The sequence below is a fragment of the Ostrea edulis genome, chromosome 6 (genome assembly GCF_947568905.1).
Source record: "Ostrea edulis chromosome 6, xbOstEdul1.1, whole genome shotgun sequence".
Classification (NCBI taxonomy): domain Eukaryota; kingdom Metazoa; phylum Mollusca; class Bivalvia; order Ostreida; family Ostreidae; genus Ostrea; species Ostrea edulis.
Window position 1 is genome coordinate 48,671,530 of NC_079169.1, and position 21,630 is coordinate 48,693,159.

Consider the following 21,630-nt stretch of genomic DNA (forward strand, 5'->3'; position numbering starts at 1 on the left):
CTAATTTCAGTCATAAAACACGTGTAATCCTTGGAAAAGAAGGGGATAGTTAGAACCATCAGTGTCTCGGAGCAGACCCTCTGTAGGAAATTACATCATCTTAACGATAGGGCATTTTATCGGGGGGTTCTCCTCTATTTATAACATTAATTTTATTTTATTTTTACATGCAAAGTTGGTTATTTTCACGTGTATAAAGGAAAGGCATGCATTGTGATTTTTTATTAACATTAACATTTGTTGGCGTGATTCCTGTAAAATTATACAGCAATATCTTTGCAACCGTCTGTACTGTTGATAATTACCCTTGTCGAATATATTACCCGGAAGTCTTAAACTACTGTTATGCAAGCGCACTACGTTCCGGATCAAGGAAAGATAACTCATGTTTTTGGATTGGCCTATAGGGCTTACGGCGGATGTGACCCGTCGACAGGGAATGTTTACTCCTTTTAGGCACCTGACCCCACCTCTGGTGTGTTGAGGTGTCCATATTTGTCCAACTCTCTATTTTGTATTGCTTATAGGAATTATAAGATTGATCACTGTTCGTTATCTTCATCTTTCATTTTGGTGTGAAATTACACCTCAAATTCACAAGTGTGATTACAATTGTTACTGTTAAACACCAAAACGATACTACTCATATGTTGAATCTGACTGAACTGCCGTAAATATCCCTCATGGTAACTTCCCGTGTGTCAATTGAATATCACGTGACGTGTCATTTTTGGAAAACATCAAGAGGCCCTACTTGTAAAATGAAAGACCTCCCCTTTTTAGCTGTGACATGTAGCCCCCAGTCATTTAGTAAAATATCAAAGTTTGAAATATACAATTTGCAATGCGCCAGCATGTTCATTAATACCTTAGATTAGAGGTTTGAGATTTTATTTTGCTGTAAAGTTCGTTGAAATTAAGAGCAATACCGTCTTTAGAAATCAGGTTTGCTTGTTTTTGTTAAATCTCTATCGATATTTATCAAATGACAGGTTTTTAAAGGCTTTCTTTATTTCGAGCACAAGGTTGTCGAGATTTCTCTATTCTATTGTATTTCTTTTTTGTAATAAAGAATATTATATCCAAAAGGCAAGAAAGGACAATCTTCTGTTGGTGATAAAATTCATTACAATCTGCAAAAAATACATCTTTTTTCTACCTCATTTACCTATATTGACTTCATCGTATCCTGCTGAAAATCAAATCAGGCAGGTGATAATCCGTGTCACCCTAATGCTCTAAACACTCGTCAGGGCGCACGGTATTGTCAACTACACAATCGGAAATCCTCGAAAGTAGCGTACATTCAACATAGCTCGGATGTAATACGATGGCGTCAATGAGAGAATTTCATGCATGGTAATCTATGACGTATGTAACGTTGTGCAAGTAGTGCAGTAGGTTGTGACGTCATAATTACCATTTAAAACAATGCTTTTTTATCTTCCTTGCTCAAATTAGCACTGTTGCATGATAAAAATCCCATGAAACCTGTAAGGAAAATATGCGTTGCATGAAGTGGTGAAGATAACAAACATTAATCAATCTTATAATTTCTATAACGAATATGAAATTATGAACAAGGCACAAACGGACCCCTGGACATACCGTAGGTGGGAATATATGCCTAGGAGGAGTAAGCATCCGCTGTTGACCGGTCACATACAATAGATGTAACTGCGATATTCATGGAAATCAGAAAAGCATGGTCGTTCTGCCAATGATAATTATATACGCATTTATTTCCCATTGCAATCTTAACAGTGACGTCATTTGATTTCCTTGTGTTAACACATATAAAAAGGATGATCTTGATATATGATATTGTTCCTCGTATACAGTCATACATGTTGTTGTTAACCCTAACATGACGTGGATGACTATCATAATGCTTATGGTAAACAGTTTTGGTAAGCATTTTCATATTATCTACATTAAAGCAATTACATTTTTTTTCGAACCACTGCTATTTGCCATTAATTTGGCGAGGATCTGAAAGAGATTTATGATCAGTGATCAATATTCTCAATTCTATAAATTATATTTAAAAAAAGAAATAGAGGACAAACTCAGTTACTTGGAAAAAGCAAACGCGTGGTCACATGCCTAAAATCTTTCTATTAAGCGAGAAATTAACCCATGAGTATATTTACTCATGATCAAATTTGTTCCTTCGTGCAATTGTAAATTTGCTACGCGTGTCCGTGTGATTCTAGATACCTTGAATAAATCAGTGTGTAATCAATTATTCTATTCATTTATAATCATGACATCCATAAGAATAGGTTCATTCAGGAAACAGATTTATTCCCTATTTATTACGAATTTGTATTGAAGTAGGGTGCTCCAATGAGCGTGAAATTTTAAGAAAACCACGATCAAATATATGGTTTGAGAGTGATGTTCTTAAAAAGTTCAATGATGAACAATGGTTAGATAATCTTAGAATGAAGAAAAATATCTTTGTTTTTATATCTATAAAGATTAGTGAAAAGATATTTCCAACAAGAAACACCGTGGAGGAACCTCTCAGCGTAAAGGAGGAAGTGGAAATTTCTATATATCAACTTGCATCTTCAAATTCGCTTTTCCTCACAAGAGTAAACAGATCTGCACATATCCCAGACTAGGTGTAAATATGCATACAAGAGTATTTTTGTGCATATGGCAGTATGTTTTTACAGGGAGAAATGCTTATAAAAGAATATTTACATATATCCAAATTATATACATATCAGTAAAGTTCGTTGTATAAAGGAATGTGTATCCCTGTTCATTGATCACACCAGCCGCGAGCCCATATCTAGATAAGGTAAACGGTTGGTTTGTGGTATATTGTTTGACGGCTTACGGAGGTTGTGGCCGGTCGACAGGGATTGTTTACTCCTCTTGGGCACATAATCCTACCTTTGGTATACATAGGGGCCATGCTTTCACCACTCTCTATTTTCTATTTCTTATAGGATTTATTAGATTGATCACTGTTCGTTATCTTCACATTTTCATAATGGAACATTGTTTCATAGACAGGGAAAATTGATAATCCAGTTTCTTATAGAATTGAGTTGATAGTTTACTGTTAAATCTATCTTCTGTGACAAATCTGCATATCAATCAAACGTGGAAGAATGTGTTGATTCTTTTATTTCCAGTTTACTGGGAAATATCAAATAGACATTTGAATACAACGAGTATTGTTGATAGATGTATGTCTTATATTCTGAACCACATGAACGACTATTTTATTGTTAAATACATCATCCTGGAAAATCAAATATTTGTTTATTATCATTATTATTACATTAATAACCAATGACATCTGTTCATAATGATAAATACAATTTTTAAAATAACATTAGAGCAGTATCTTTTGTGTCCTTCTTCAAACATCTAAATTTTATGACATTTTTACATATCAGTAAGCCCTGTAGAAGTTTTGTAAATCTAGTAATGACTTGATTTTTTCATAATGCAACAAAAAAGCAATGATGAATATGGAAGCATATCTTTCTTATGAAATAAAGGTAGAACTAAGATGAAATAATTATCTTTATATGTTGACTAAAATTTTGTAAGGGTAACATATTTCATGCACCATTTATCGGATTATATCTTTGTAATAAGCATCTGTAATTCTTCCACACAACCATATCATGTAGTGATACACATGTATTACCGTATCGGACGTTAGTCTATAGTCAATTGAACTTCCGTTAAAAAGGATCCACGTGGCACATTCACCTACATCTAATTTATTCTTTATAATTCATCAGCTTTGGACCACAATTTACACAACGTACATTGGTACGTTCCTTCATAAAATGTAAAATATATATAGAAATATTCTTAAATAATAAAATACCAAACATGATTGTATTCTAGGAATTTACTACAGCGAAGGTGCAGATTCCAAACACTACATTTCCAAAAACATAACTTTACATCAATCCCAGGAAGCATCTATTAAATCCCCTGGGTATTCCAAAAAGCATTACGAGAAAGACACAGTCTACATTTGGACCGTGACGGCCCCGGGAACCACGGAGGAGATCACTATCCATATATTAGATCTGGATTTGCCATACACTCCAGGATTCCCTTGTGGCGACTATTTGAAGGTTTTCTTTTGTTTCCTACATTAGGAATTTAACTCTTAAGAAATCTTGAAATTCAGTTTCTTGTTGCTATTTATGTGAGGAAATGTACTTTGTTAATTGGAAAAACTGTATTTCGGTTTCCTCAATAACAGATACAAGACAGAGATGAAGACAACTTCGCAATATTCAAGCAATGTGGGAAATTAAGGCAAAAAACTGTTGTTACTACCGGAAACAAATTGAAGATAACGCTCTTTTCTAATTATGACGATATTACAGGAAAAGGATTTAATCTAAATTTGAGAGGTATTATACTGAACTAAAATGTCTTGATAACAGATTATAAATAAAGAACGAATCACTGTGTAAAAAACTGTCTATCTGGTAAAGGTTTACATCAATCTAAATTCCAAGCAAACATGAACTTCAGAGAAATCATCAAGATATAGTAATTGAAGTGATGATATTTGGCAGAACAACATTGTCAGATTATCTACAAAGTGACTACTTCCTCTAATGTATTTGTAGTCACTAAAACCAAGCAAACAACAACACAAACAACAACCAAATGCATTCCAACAACTACTCCAGTTCCCATGACGTCACCATCATCGGTGAAGACTACAACTAAACGTTTAGGTAATCTTTTGAATGTCTCTAACATAGAAAATAATGTTTAGAATTATTCATGTTAACGAAAAGTGCTTAAAAATAAAACCTGTGCCCAAATTTCACCAATAAAACACGGAATTGTATTTTGCTTCTGTCTGAAACATGATATACCTGGTACTGAATTATGTGACATCATCATTTTCATTTCCTCCTGTTATCAATTAAATGTCAACATATAGTACAATGTTATGATAACGTCAGAACATTTATAGTTATATTTCCTTTATTAACAAGGAATATTAATAATGATATGAGAGAATCAGCTATTGATGAATGTTGATAAACGTGTACTCACAGTGATTTCTTTTCCTTCAATTTGTCATATCAATTATAATAGTTAGCACGTAGTAGGATAAAGACATATAAGAATGTATTTGATAGAAGAACTATCATTCCCTTAATCATTTATTTTGTGAGCATTGTCAGCTGTGAAATACACTGAAGTGTTGGATTATCATAACAACCTAACGGGAAATAATTCAAGCTAATACTGTGTTTATTGAATTAAAGATTCAGCATGCAATCATTAGTCAAGAAGAGTACAAAACTATGATGCTAAACGAGTTCTATTGAAATAAATTTCTGTGGAAAGTTGGACTTTCAAATCATTAAGATACTTACTTCCAGTGACGAATTCATGCAAATGTTCACTTAGTAAATCGATTCTTGCAATTCTTATGTCTTATCCGTATTTAAAGTTAAATAGTGAACCTATCTACAATGTGTTTCTTTCTTTCATCATATCTAAAGTTACGAAAACAAAACGAACAACAGCACCACCAACACCTAAAGACATTCCAACAACTACTCCAGTACTCGTGATGTCATCAACATCGGTGCAGACTACATCTAACCATTTAGGTAACCCTTTGTATGTCTCTATGATACATTGCAATGTCTACAGTTTTCCATTTTGAGGAAAAGTACTTAAGAATAAAACTGTTGCCAAAATGTTAATAATACAACCCGGAACGTGATCCACCTGGCACTGCATTATACGACATCATCATTTTCATTTCCTCAATCTATCACCTAAATTTCAACACGTGACATTAATTCCACATTTACTAACCGTACTTAAAATCTGATTTCCCTTTCATAAGTTGGAATTATTCAAAATTACACCTCGGGTTTAAACACATTTAATATCCCGGCCAATGAAACGAATGAATATGAGTCACCATACCTATAATGGATTCCCTAATTTCACAAAAACCCTCACAAATATAAATACATATCAGGATCCAGTAAATGTACTACCAAGCCCCTATACTTTGCTCCATCAGAAAATGTTACCCGGGTACGTTAAAACAAGTTAGGAGAATGAAAGGCAAAGATAACGTACAGTGATTGATTTCATAAATCCGTCAAGGAATACGAAATAAAGATATAGGAAAACATTGATCCCTAGACACACAAGAGGTGGGATCAGGCGCCTAGGAGGAGTAAGCATTCCTTGTCGACCGGTCACATTCGCTGTGAGCCTTGTCTTAACCAGGTAAACGTAGTGATCCCTAGTCAAATCAGTGTGCCAACAACGGCCTGACAATCGGTATGAAACATGTCAAACAACATTTGACACAATGATAGGTTGTAAGGGCAAACTAGACCATTATTACGACAACAGAATTTGTGATTTCAAGACTTTAAACGAGATTATTGAAATTCCTGTAACATTAACTTGTTTGTCAGTAGCCTGCCTTGATTAAAAACTGATCACACGCAGACCAAGCTCTTGCTTTTTGAATCAATTAAGACATATAAATACCATATGTGGGTGATAACGGAATACTGCTACATAAATATGTGAAGTTGGCGATGGAGAAGCTGAAATCATTTTGTTTGTCAAAAAGTTGAGTGGTTAGTTTGCCGTTAATATTCATTTTCAATAATGGATTGATATATTTATGAAGCAATATCCAATTATCACCGGTGTATGGTGCATATGTCTCTCAACTAATTCGATACTAAGAGCTCATTTTGTTTGGATGCGAGCAGGTTTGTACCAAATTTCAACAAATAGATAAATTCATCTTTACCAATCTGAAAATTGGTTCAAAAGGATTTTGGTAGTGTTACCTGTTCCCAAACTGTCAACTGAGTTGCACGAAAGGTACTTGAAAATTTCATATTTTGGCTTTAAATTCAGGATATTCTTCATCATCAACGACCAAGGGATCACTGAAAACAAACGTGACAACTCTGACGACATCAATAACGACAACAGCAATGAAAACAGCGACAGCAACGACGAAAACGTCGACGATATTACTGACGTTAACATCAAAAACTACAATACCGCCAATGACATCCACAAACACTCCAACATTATCGACAGCAAATGCAGTCAATACTAATGCATCGTCAATACAAAATTCAACAACGGTAATCTCTACAACTGTTAGCACATCATTTTCTTCTGGAACATTGACATCAAGCCGTTCCACAGTGCATTCATCAGCCCAATCAATAACGAATTATACACCTAGTCAGTCTTTTACCCATCTCCAAATGAATGGAACAACCATCATATCCTCATCAGCCGGAGGTTCAACAACGGCAGTTCAAGCTGGTAAGAATGCTACCAAGATGTGGCTTTCAAGTACATGTAACATGAAAACAAAACTGAAAATGTAACTGATGTAACTACAAAGAAATCACAGAAAAGAGAGAAGCAAAGTAAAATAGGTTCTAAAGTAAAATTTGTTTTATTTTTAAACAACCATATATAAATGTTGTTTGTTTACAAACTACATGAGACGATTATCATTATTACCACATTATTATGATTTCAAATTACCTAAAGTAGAAAATGTAACGAAGATGACCCAAACGTCAACGGAGTTACCATCTGAAACGACACCGACATCATTTTTCCAAGAAGAAACATGTAAGTTAATGTAAAACGTATACGGTACCAATTTTGATGCACCAGATGCGCATTTCGACAAATAATGTCTCTTCAGTGATGCTAAACCGAAATGTTTGAAATCCGAAATAACTATGAAGTTTTAGAGCTAAATATAGCCAAAAACAGCGTGCCAAAAAAAGTGGAGCCAAATTAAATGTTTAAGAGGAAATTGGTTTTGAGCTTCTTCCGTAAACTAAAGAAAAAAGTATTGTCAGCAGCTTACGTATCAGAAGGGATTAGATAAGTAAGGGAAAGGACTAGCTTTCGAAAATATTGCCATGACAATATCATATGCTTCCTAATTTTTGCAGTTTTTCATCACTTATAAACAGTTTTGGAAAAAAATATTAAAATGAAAATAAGATCATTGCAACTTACGAATAAGACACATCTCTGAAAGATCATTTAGATATTACCTTGTATGTTTTCGTTAATAGCTATTACAACGATAATTGTTCGCTATGTTTTCCCTCAGTGTTACTGGTTTTGGCGATAGCAGTTGTGGAGATGGCAGTGCTTGTCATTGGTGTTTTAGCTGTGCGAAGACAAAGACAAAAGTAGGTCGTCTAATTCTATCAAACACTATTTACTTCATCGATGTCCCCAGTACATACGTTTACTCTCGTAATCTTAATAATTTACACGACTAGGTCTTGTGGTAAAATTTAACATAGGGCTCACGGCGGATTTGACCGGTCGACAGGGGATGCTTGCTTCTCCTAGGCACCTGATTCCACCTTTGGTATGCCCAAGGGTCCGTGTTTGCCCAACTATTTCTTTTGTATTCCTTGTTGGAGTTATGAGATTGTTCACTGTTTGTTATGTTCGCCTTTCATTTGAAATCACATGGATTTTATCGGTTCAATGCTGTCATATATTACACATTATCCTATGGTTTGATTATCGTAGTACTTCATATCCAGTACATTATCTGTACATATACAATACATTATTCCCTTATGTTCAGTGAGTCACCTGCACTGTTCCTTAACTGGTATTTGAGTGTTCAATAAGTCACAATTACCCTCATTCTCTCAGCTTCTTACCTGTATTAGTTCAGTAAAATACGCTTAGCGTCTAATTAAGCTATGTGTACCTGTAGCTGCCGAGGAATTTAATTAACACATACCCACTAAGTAAGCTATTTCTCCCAGAAAGTTACCTCAAACCGCGCAGGACGTATTATATATCCACCCAGTGAGTTACTTCAGGAAGTTAATCGGCATCTGACCAGTAAGTTACAATAATCGCTAGGTGATTGTCTACAGCCAAACTCAATTAATCTGAATCCCGTGACCCAGTTGATTTACTCCTTTATATCTGTTATTGGTTATATCCTTTAACAAATTATTTCTACAGTTTAAAAATCACATCCTTCTCCCGATTCTTGATCTTTGTTCATGAAATAAACTAAAGAACAATAAAAAAAAAAAGACTTTTAAAAATGTGTTTTAAGTCCCGTTGAGAATGTTTCATTCATCTCATATTGAGACGTCACTAGTTGTAGGTAAGGTACACAAACAAATTCTTTCATTTTTTTATTAGTGCAAGATTTCATTTTTAGGAAATGAGATCATAGTTTTTCAATTGTATGTAAAAAGTAAATCATATGGTAGCCTGTTGTAAACATTAGATTCATATTTGATATCATGTCCCCGCATTGCTTACAATTAATTAAACATCAAGCAGAGATTATTTTTTCTCACTTGTATAATGAAATGCGAAGATAACGAATAGTGATCAATCTCATAATTGCTATAAACAATAGAAAATAAAGAGGTGGGCAAACACGGACCCCTGGATATACCAGAGGTGGGATCAGGTGCCTAGGAGAAGCAAGCATCCTCTGTCGACCGGTCACACCCGCCATAAGCCCTATATTTTGATCAGGTATAATCACATGATGCATCTGTCATACAATATGTCAGTATTCTAAGGGATAAGTAACAATGATTTGTTTGTTTGCTTTACATCTTTTCTCATTCATGTCATGTTGAGACGTCACAAGCTGTGAGTGTTACTTTAGACATATGCTTAGCGCTTACATCGGTAATATATGTCGCGACACGGGACCTCTGTTTAAAAGGTAGTGTCCTTTAAAGATCGGTGATTCTCACTTTTGAATACCTATGTTTACGTATAAGGTTTAACGCGACCATGGCCTGAACGGGGCTCAAACTCACGACCTACCGGTTACGAAGCAAACGCTCTACCACTGAGCTATCGCGACCGGTAACAATAATGATTTAATTGATAGAAATAATCATTTATGACTAGTTAGTCCCTGATAACGGAATTAACATCCAAACATAAGTTTTGAGGATTCTCGATGGTAACAATAAAAGTAGGAACATCCAGTAATAATAGTAGATGTAGATGCATTAAATGTCAATAAAACTGATTGTCCAAGAAAAAGAATTTGTTCTGAACGAATAGAAAATACAAAAAATCAATGTATCTTTTATAGACGAGTTACTATAACCAGGAGACCCATCGAAGGAAATAATCGTCCAGTCTCTAGAAAGACAATTTATAGCATGCCGAATGTGTACGACGTCATCCCATTCGATGAAGTAGACGATTCGGACGAGGAAAACCCATATAAAGATCTCCAAGATGGCGTTTATGATACGACATTCAAACGACAATCTCATCTATCCGGAAAACCGAATCGCGATGATTCCAGAGGAAGTTACTTTTCTCATTTTCTTCGAAATTCCAAAATTTTTGGGAGTTGGAAATTGAAAGAAAATCAGCCGATGGAAATGAAAACGTTTAGAGACTAACAAAAGCAAAGGAAAAGATTTAATTCATTTGTTGTAGCAGATAGAGCTCGGAAAGCTGAAGAGACAACACAGTAACCTAATCATTAACAATGTAGACAAAACCAGACATAAAAGAAACATACGCAATACGTGTGTCTTACCACGACAAGGCACTCTTACAGATCGAATTTCCTTTGTCTAATTTTAGAGCGTTGAAGTTATTAAATATGGGGTATCCCGTTTTTGCTGACCAAATTACCATGAATAAGCAATCATTCCGTTGTCTGCTGGTCTTCTGACGAATTTCAATGTGACGTTTAGGTTTTAAAACTCATATTTAGCCTAGTCTGTATGCATGAAAACAAAATTACGCCATTTTGGAGCTTACAACACATCTGGACAAGGGAGGATTTCAATTTGTTACATGCGCCCCCTTCGGCAGAATTACTGGTTGTATGTGAACATGACAAGACAAAACCGGAACCAGTATCCTTCAACCTAAATATGATTAGTATACCCTGGTGGTTACTTTTATATGACATTCTAAGTTACCCTCCATTCTTCTCTTTCATTGCCTCTACTGTAATTCAAATTTCATTTACAGTGCATTATGAAGATTCGCATCAGGTCCGTGTATTTTGTTTCACTAAAGGATCTGTTGAATTGCTCTTGAATAATAAGCATATTGAATAGCCAGTTAATTACCATGAACATGTACTCTGTAGTATGAATACATTAGTAGTTTTATGTAGACCTGGCTTATCCTTTGCAACATGTATTTTGTACATATTAAAATGTCTTTACTTATGTAATGTAAATATTTCTCGTTTGTCAGGAGGAAGAGTCAGATTTTCAAAACAACTTTATATCCTTTTTTCAATTTAGTCCTTTTGATAAATAGAAGAAGACCGGACAGGAGAAGGAGAAAGAGAAGAGATGTATGAGACAGAGAGAGAATGAGGTAGATAGAGGGAGATAAGAAAAAGGAGAGAGAGGGGGGTGAGATGGAGGGTAAAACAAGAGAGACAGTACTAGTACATGTATCTAACACCTTCCGATGTATCTTTGTGTCGTATCTGCAACATATATATCAATTGTACATGCATCGTAATGTACTAATGTCTTGTTACTTCAGAAATTCCAAAACATTAAATTAGATGAATACACGCAGTCTAGCTTGTATATTTTGATAATTGTAGTTCCTGTCCACGTCCCTGAAATGTTTCCCTGTAATGATTGCTAGGTCTCCATTATACAGCCTCAGTATTCCATACTATACAATTATTGACTTTAGGCATCGGACAACCAATAAGCGATTATCAAATGATCGGGAATTCCATAACAATTTTCACAATATTTTTTGTTGTTCCTTCAACAAATAAAACATATGTATCATGATACACTATAACAATATTTCAACATACAAACCGACATATTGTAATAGTAATAAAAGGTATTCATGATGTGTAATGTTCTTGTATATATTTTTATTTTCATGCTAAGTATTCCCTAGATTTATTTTCCTTTACATCTACAAGAGTTATTTTCCCTGATAGCGTGAATTAGTTATCTTTCTATTCTAAAAGAGTTAATGTTGTTTACTTCCTGTTTACTTGTTTTGGGTGTGACCCACACCACCGTTCACTCTGAGCTCCTTAGATGTTCATTCGTTTGCAGGCACACATTGTAAGTACATTGTGATATTTGTGCATATTTATTGTTGTATATGTCATTACAGTGTGTATCATTTGCTATAATTAAGAATTTAGACTGTATCAGTAATTCTCTCATTCACTCTTAAAAGTATGGAAAACCTTTATTGTCAGAAACTTTATATGTATAAAATTGTGTTATAAATACAGATTTTGGGCTTATATTGTTACTTTTTGATAGTTCTTCAGGTTTTATTATTATAATTACCAATTTGTCATGTTTTCATTGTATTCAATTATATATATATATATATATATATATATATATATATATATATATAGCTATCACATATGTTCTGTGAATTAATTAGTAATTAGAGCATGCGTGTTTCTTTGTTACAGTCGTTTGCGCATATGTACAGTACCCGCAACGTTATTCTTGACATTCCTATCGTGTTCTATCGTGCGTGTATCCTATCGTATCGTGCGTGTATCCTATCGTATCGTGCGTGTATCCTATCCTATCGTGTATCAGGTTTTCCGTTTTCTATCGTGTTTTGCGTTTATCAGGTCTATCGTGTATCGTATTATGCGTGTATCAGGTTTTCCGTTTATCGTGAAAATCGTTTATCGTGTAGCTTCGGAAACTATCGGGATCGTATATTAAATCTAATGAAAAAGTAAGATACTTTCCGAAAGCTGTATTCGTTTTGTTAAAGAAGCTATTTTTAGGAATCGAGGAAAGACAGTATATTTGAAGGAGAACATAAAGCTGTTGATTTTAAAGCAGAAAAAGAGCTATATCTCTGTCCAGAGAGGGTGAAAATTTATCGCAATGTCATTCTGTCTGGAAAGTAGGCAGTGGTTTGCCGAGCAAACCGAGGACAGTAAAACTGAAAGCTCCTTCATCTGGAGTTCATAAACAGTTCCTTGTCTAGAAACAATTATTTGTAATTAACACTAACAGAGAAATAGAAAGTTCCGATCTGAAAGGAAAAATCAGTAAATTACATTGTTTATTACATATATTTTAATAATGGTTCTTTTTCTTCCGATTTTGTTCACCTGTTTTCAACTTAATATATACCAACTACTGAACTTGTGCGCGTTCTTATCTATCTGATTTTGTGTATCACCCGTGTTTTGACAGTAAACATTCTCAGGGGCATTGTATTTCACACATTTAGAAGATTAAGTTTTAAAAGAGTGCAAGGGTATATTGCATCTCCCAAAGTTCTGCTCAATTGGGCACGATTCAGCTGTCATCGTTGTTGGTTTTTTTTTATTTGTACATGTACATGTACACATATATACCAATAGTCGTACGTGTAGATAATGGAAATGTATGCTGGTTTTGATGATTATTTGAATTTTTTTTTTACATGCTAAGCACAAACATTTAATTTAAAGCGTTTCTAAATTGCGACTTAAAATCAAGCCGGGTTTCGTATATGTTTTTAATAGTTTATTTATTTTTTGTTAACAAAATATCAATTCATATGAATATGTTCCAATTACTTATGACTATCAATTATCACTCATAGTGTAGAAATATCTAACATATGAGCATATGGTGTAGTGCAGTGGATTGAATTTAAAGCGGTCATTATGAAAATAATTGTAGTTGTTGAAAGAGCGGTGAAATCAGAGCTTGATGCAAACTAACCCCCCTCCTCGCTACACACAAAATATTACTTAGTTTTATTTGATATCCAAGATAATAGACAACAGAATAAGAGAGCTATTGAAGCATGATATCACTACATTATATTCCATTTTGTTAATTCCCTGTTTAATTGCTAAACACTCGGTATCAAGTGTGAATACCACGGGTCCTCGGAGATGACCTTAAAAACAGACGCCCCGTGTCACGGTAGGTGTGGCACGCTAAAAAAACCCTCACTGCTCAATGGCCGTAATTGCCGAGCATAAGCCTAAATTTAAAAGCTCTTCACCGGTCATGGTGACGTTAAGCAAGATAAAAATCAATCACTCCATTTATGATTCATATCTTAAACATTCAAGGTGACAATATACGTTTTAGAATCATTGGCTGAGAAAATTCATATAGGTATCAAATAATGAATTCAATACCGTATATAGTTTAGCTTCCGGATTTTAGCTGTAATGACGTTAAAGAAAACATAAATAGAATTTTAAAAAAATAAACGTACAACCGTGGATAATTACATTATATGCTTTAGGTATATATTAAGTATTGAAATCCTTCAATATCATTATCAACATAATGAAATTATTTTGTACGTATCAAACTTTCGTTCTGTCTAAATTGTTTCTAAATTTACAACATTTCTATCAGGTTTTCCGTTTATCGTGAAGATCGTTTATCGTGTTTTGCGTTTATCAGGTCTATCGTGAAGATCGTTTATCAGGTTTTGCGTTTATCAGGTTTACCGTGTATCCTATCGTATCGTGCGTGTATCCTATCGTATCGTGCGTGTATCCTATCCTATCGTGCGTGTATCGTGTTCTATCGTTTATCATGTCAAGAATAACGTTGCGGGTACTGTACATGTACATCGTCTAGAACTAGCACTGTGCACTTCAAAAGCAATAAAGTCTACTGAATTCCACTGACATCTTTGTGAAGTTTTATGCATGTACGGTATCATGATTATACTATATGCGAACGAATGGGCAGAATATAATGAATCAGACCATAATTAGTAATGATTGCTACAATAATTAACGGCACAAAATTTTACTTATCGATTCTTGCTTTTAAAACAAGCACAATCTTATCTAAGCGATAAAATTTCAGACAATGCATTGCTGGTCAAGAGATAAATGCCGAATAAACCCTGAAAAGTTCATATTGAGATGAGCTCATTCTGAGATACACACCAGGCGGCCATTTCACTAACCGATCGTAAGTGTACCATTACGTTTACAACCACTTTGACGTTCATATATACGAGCGTTTCACAAAACCTGTTGTAGGTGTAGCACTTAAGATTGCGATTTATGTCCGACATATTTGAACTCTTCTTTCTGTGGGGTAAATTTAAAATCAATTTTACCATGGAGAGAAATATCAGTCATTATATCCTCGTGATCTGGAATATATACTTATCGTCTACAGTGATTTATGGATAAATATTCATGTTGTCTGAATGGAAATAATGCAAATTTTGAGCCTGATCTATAGTGAAATTCCTAGAATCTTAAAAATATTAATTGGATAATTTTTATTGACTTCCACTAAACTTAGAATTGAAAAAAGTACATATATATATATATATATATATATATATATATATATATATATATATATATATTCAATAAATTCTTTTTTCTTGGTATCGAGGTAGAATAAAGTCAAAAAATAAAATCCAGTACTCAAACTTTTATCTATAGCGCTTTCGCCCTGCGGGCTCGTCAGTAGATTTTTAAACAATGTAAACAAGTTCCATTATGACGTCATCCTCGTGACGTTATGTGGGCAACGTTAAACATAACACAGTCACGATTTTGACGTCAGAACATTATACAATGTTAATGTTAGGCACTTTTAAAAATACAGACATATTTAAAATAGTTCACTTTGTAAGTTTTAAGCGCCTCTGAATTCCTGTACATTAAAGGAGACATTCTACGTGAAATGTACATGTTAAATAACATGAAATAAAAATATTAACAGTTTAGTATCGGCTTAAACAGTTTTATGAAATAGTTTTCCTTGGCTCTGCGTAATTGTTCATTTTCCTCTTTTACTTTGTAAAATGGAAAAATATGAAAACTGCCTTTCCTATTCTTCAACAATCAGAAACATTAAATGACCTCATTCAGACCACGGATATACTCCACAGCAGACGTCAACCACTGAATTTGAAAAAAAATTCTCACTAAAGCCAAATTTACATCAAATCCCGAAAAACCAGCAGTCTTCAAATGCGAGGATCCACGATGCAGTACTTGCCAATTTATACAAACCGGCCACTCCATAACTTTCAAAAACGGAATGAACTTCAATGAAAATTCAACTATGACGAGTAAATCTAAAAATCTACTTTATTGTATGACGTGCCCTACATGTGGAGAAAACTATATAGGTCAAAGAGGAACCAAATTGGCTCACCGTGTTCGTGTACATAAACAACAGATCAGAGATCCCACAATAAGAAACACACCGTGTAGCGGACATTTTGATTCGTGCGGGGAGGGCAGTTTTTATATTTTTCCATTTTACAAAGTAAAAGAGGAAAATGAACGATTACGCAGAGCCAAGGAAAACTATTTCATAAAACTGTTTAAGCCGAAACTAAACTGTTAATATTTTTATTTCATGTTATTTCACATGTACATTTCACATAGAATGTCTCCTTTAATGTACAGGAATTCAGAGACGCTTAAAACTTATAAAGTGAACTATTTTAAATATGTCTGTATTTTTAAAAGTGCCTAACATTAACATTGTATAATGTTCTGACGTCACAATCGTGACTGTATTATGTTTAACGTTGCCCACATAACGTCACGAGGATGACGTCATAATGGAACTTGTCTACATTGTTTAAAAATCTACTGACGAGCCCGCAAGGCGAAAGCGCTAGAGATAAAAGTTTGAGTACTGGATTTTATTTTTTGACTTTATATATATATATATATATATATATATATATATATACCGCCTAACCGGTAAATATCTACATTTTACAGAATTTTAAATGACATTTCTTCTCAAATGAAATAGGCTAAGTTTCCAAATTATATTCAAAGGATAAAACAGGAATAAGAAAATGAACTGATAATGATCTTGAAAAAAACAAACAATCTATAGTAAAAGAAACCTCATACAAGTATAGTAAATTGTATCCTATATCATAAATTATATGCTTTATTAAACCAATCGCGGAACCTAGAGTATAATCAATATGTCTCTTAAATCACAAGAAATTTATTTTCCCCATGTGTTTTTATAGCATACTTCTCTTTTTACCGTTTAGGCATGTGAACATAATTATATATATCCGGTTTTATGTGCTGGTTTATAATGCAAATCATTTATTTAAAATTATTATTGATATCGCACTTTTAAAATAACAAAGGCTTGAAGCCCCAAGAATCCAATAACGACCCATCCCTCTCCTGTGTATAAATCTTGTATATTCAATTTTTAATTGCCTTCATAAAACTCTACAGAAACGCTCCACTATATAGCAGACTTCAGATTAAACCCCTCTCGCATTGCCAAATTATGATCATATCATATTTCCATAGAAATTTGTATTATTCGTCATTTAAAAATACATGTATTAAGATGTTAGTCACTTGCATCGGGATAGTGATAAAAGTTACATCTCACAAAAAGGATGAGATTACGTCTACACTCTATCTTGGCTTAAATCGACACCTGCTTACGGGTACAGGTTAACATAAAGCTCTTAGCCCGTACACTTCCTGTTTCTCACACCTGTTTTTGTGCAGTTTCCTTCTTTTTTAAGAATGTATTCCCAAATCCTTTTTTCACATCATCAGCGTCCATGGTCCCACAAGTGATTAATGCAAAGTGTATATTGTATAAAATTGAAGAAGTAAAACACAGTGAATTGAATGTACATTTACGTGTGCCATGATGATCAGGTCTTGGAATATCCATAGGCTCAAATTGCGCTCATTTATTAGCTGACCTTTTTACATATTCTTACGAAGCAGAATTAATTCAAAAGATTGTACATGAGAAGAAAAAATATCTTCTTGTGGCCTTCAATTTATGTAGCAATATACCATTATCCCTTGGATATGAAGTTATAGAGTTAATGTCTCTCGACTTATTCGATACACACGAGCATGTTCGGCGTATGACCATTTAAGAGGTAGGCTACTGACAAATAAGTTGATGTTTCAGGGTTTCCGAAGTCTCGTTCAAAATCAGTATTTCGCAAATTCTATGGTCGTTAACTCGAGTTTCTAGCCGTTTTCTGAAACGCAAATTCGGTCCATCTAAATTTTGACGTAATTAGTTAGTTGGACTGACTTATGCCAAAATCTAAGCCTGTTTTGTAAAACGGGTCCAATGAAAGATCGTATCAACCAAACAGAAAGTATCAAACTTTCTTATCATTTAATTATTACACTGTATATATCTGGCGCCGTCCGTACGTATGGCATCGATTAGTCATTCAAATAAACCTCAGCATTCAAATCATTATGTACCTAAATTTAACAACTCCAGATGCAATACTCTTATAATGTTTATAGCTATCTTATAACCCGGAAATGAAGATTAAGTGAACGGAAAGAACTAATACTTCCCAACGCCATTACAAATTTCATTTCCTTCATTTCCCGCCTAGTGTATCAGATATACAGCGGTCATCCTTTTCTTTCATGACTAATAAATTTTCTTTTTTACAAATTAGAATTAAAATCAAATAAGAAAGGTTTCAGTACTAATCTGCACATGCGATGCATAACGACATACAAGGAAAGCAGTTAATTAGGGAATCAATATCTGGATTGGTAGGTACATGCTATGATTAACTACAATGGAAAATGTAATAATTTACATGATGGCAAAGAGACTGAAATATCCAAGGCATTCATTTGCATGAAAGTGAGAAATTTACATCTAGTTGTGTATGTAAGGATATTAACATGTCAGAGCTCCAAAGAGCTGGGAGACTTGAAGAGAGTAAAGAACTGAATTTGTAATATTTTTGCCTTTTTATCAAAATCAATGAACCGCATTCATCACGACGTGACAAGAAACATATCATAGGAGTTATGAGATTGATCACTGTTCGATACATTTACCTTTTTCATTCTGTATTACAATGAATTCATTATGCAAACATACTCAGCGGAGGCTGTAGTAACTGACAATAATATCTTCACGATTTCAGGGTCTTCAGCTACAGATTCCGCTGAATTTGTTTCCCTAATGAATTCATTGTAATTCTTATTGATTTTGATGTATCAAAATGTATTACATTATACCTTCCTCTTTATATCTACCATATGTTTTCCTCCCTAAACATCTCCATCAGTCTCCTCTGATATGTGTTTGTTAAGTTTCTCTGTATTTATCTGTTCAAGTGGGCAATGTCGTTATTGACAATGCATCATGTGCAAACTATTATGTTGACAGATGTTCCACATGGTCTGCAGTGGCAGATTTAAGGGGGCCATAGCTCCCCACTAAAACTTTATAATTTAGGGTAAATCGTAGTATCTTATTTAGAAAAATGTAAACGATAAAAGAAGCAATAATTTCTGTCACTTTCAGGGAAATAAATGACAAAATCTTTTGATTTACTGAATTACTTTTATGGGGAGAACTTACATTTGTTTTTAGAAAACCCTTAAAATTTGTCTCATTTTATCAATTTCGACTTATCAAAAAATGACAAAAAAAGGTAAGAATAACTACATAAGAGACATATTTCAAGCCCTGTAAAATCTAGGAGTTTCCGGGAGCTTTGCCTCCTGAGTCCACACCAGGGCTTTGCCCTGAACCCACTGGGGGACTCAAGGCGGCCCCTAGACTCACTGCCTCATATCGTTGAGCCCTGTAGCCTCAGTTCCTGGATCCCCCCCCGGTCTGAATATGTTGAAAAATTATCCCCAAAAAATCTTGTAAGCAAAACAGGTGTGTTGTCTAGATTAAGTTAGTTCTTGTCAACGGAATTATTACTGGAAAATTTTGATACAATAGTCTTTCCTCATTTTAACTACTGTTGTGCTGTTTGGGCCAATGTGAAAAACAAGGACTGTCATCACAAATTATGTAAAGTTCACAAGTGAGCTGCTAGAGTAATTTCAAATCGAAATATTTACACAGACACCAACAGCACCGCTTGTCTTAGCGTTTTCACTCTGGAAATTAAGAACTTATAGATTTGTTTTTGCTTTCAGTTTTTTGTGTGTATGTAACATACACTGTACCTGCATATACTAATTTATTTTGTATCTGTATGATACTGCTGTCTATATATGTTTTCAGGACCACAATGTAAACTAGTTCTGAAACTAATTAGCACATCCTGTATACAGTAAATAAAGAACATTATAATTATCATTATTATCATTATCATTATTTATTACTCTTTGACACTAGATTGTTCAAGCTGATTGATTGAGTGCGGTATTACCCCGTTTTGGGTAATATTTCAGCCATTTTACGGCGGTTAACTAATGGAAATATGTTTGGTTGTGAGTGTTTGAGTTTCCCTGACGGCCCCCAGTGAGCTGACTCTTTTTCGAAAATCAAGAAAACGGTCTTCTATGTGCCAAGGGGTTAAGATCCTTACACGTCTCATGCGCCGGATATATATGTATATTCAGGCTGAGCTTCGGAAAATAAGATTAGAAAAGTTTCTTTGAGATGAGGTGCATATGTTTATGAAAGATACAAATATGTATATGATAAGGTGAAAGATACAAATATGTATATAATTACGCGAAAGATACAAATATGTATATAATTAGGCGAAAGATACAAATATGTATATGATTGCGCGAAAGATACAAATATGTATATAATTGGGTGAAATATATAAATATGTATCAACAAAAGCACCTGATAAACAGGAAATCTGCGATTGAAGTATCCTGGCGGAAAGCGTCGAAATCCATGCCCTCATGTGAACACTTATAAAATCACCCAAATCCATGCCCTCGTGTATTTCCAAATTGAACGCTTATGAAATCACCCAAACACATGGGACTCCGCCCTACACACCTTTATCTCGGGTTTATTTTCAGTCTTTATCTACATAGATACTTTAGAAATAAAGGTCTTTATGCTGTGGTGCCAACACTAATATGTACAGGAATGTCAATCATTAATTTCAATAAACGACACCCCCGCCCCACATGCGATATATGTATAATTCGAAATCGTAAATATCAGATTGGTGAGAAATCATTTTTTTTCGAGAGCCACATGAACATTACTGCATTTCTAATGGGAAACATTGTGATTTGTCAGTGCATGATAATTACTAATACAGGACTCGTAATTTGTACATTCCCGATTAATGTAGATAGTGACATTGTGTACTTCTACCAAACGTTTCAGTGAATCTGCAGTCGTGAATATCATAATAATTTCCAACCTTGCAAAGACTGTGAATGAGTGCACTTTCCAGATATTCAGTAAATAACCTTTCCATTACCGTGTTTCAGCAATGGGACAATATTTATGTATATTTTGAGCGTTTACCACTGACCAAAATGGAAACTTTCTGTGCAGTATTTTGAATTCCCGATGATTATTTAGGAAGATGAGCATGATGAGAATTTCTATTTTCTGAACTATATATTTATTGTTATCTTCAACGTCCTTGTCATGTAAAAGTGGAGAGAGCGAGGATAAAGTCATATGATTCACATAAAAAATCATTGTTTATTTCTGAAACATTATGCATGCATTGCTTTAAAATTAATCGTAGCTTCAATTATTTACTCTTCATTTAAAGTCAAGAAATCATTCCTACGGTGTAACAAGAAAAAGAAGAAAATATGGATGCACTTAATTTTCCCAGCCTTACGTGCAAAGTCACATGTTA

At 34.2% G+C, this 21,630-nt stretch overlaps 1 protein-coding gene across 1 annotated transcript; it reads left to right on the forward strand.

Moving 5' to 3' along the window:
* The first annotated feature begins 1,832 nt into the window (after positions 1-1,832).
* LOC125647224 (mucin-5AC-like) lies at positions 1,833-12,398 on the forward strand. Its single transcript, XM_056139823.1, has 9 exons — positions 1,833-1,910; positions 3,883-4,118; positions 4,250-4,403; positions 4,626-4,736; positions 5,520-5,630; positions 6,919-7,341; positions 7,579-7,659; positions 8,156-8,237; positions 10,148-12,398. Exons 1-9 carry the CDS (start codon positions 1,868-1,870, stop codon positions 10,464-10,466), a joined length of 1,560 nt encoding a protein of 519 aa, XP_055995798.1. The 5' UTR covers positions 1,833-1,867; the 3' UTR covers positions 10,467-12,398.
* The last annotated feature ends 9,232 nt before the right edge of the window (positions 12,399-21,630 follow it).

What these genes read in the sequence shown, in the direction of transcription:
- LOC125647224 (XM_056139823.1), top strand. Translation starts at nt 1,868, where the DNA reads ATGACGTGGATGACTATCATAATGCTTATGGTAAACAGTTTTG. An exon ending in CTTGTGGCGACTATTTGAAG is followed by an intron (nt 4,119 to 4,249) that starts GTTTTCTTTTGT and finishes CCTCAATAACAG; the next exon opens with ATACAAGACAGAGATGAAGA. An exon ending in GTGCGAAGACAAAGACAAAA is followed by an intron (nt 8,238 to 10,147) that starts GTAGGTCGTCTA and finishes TATCTTTTATAG; the next exon opens with ACGAGTTACTATAACCAGGA.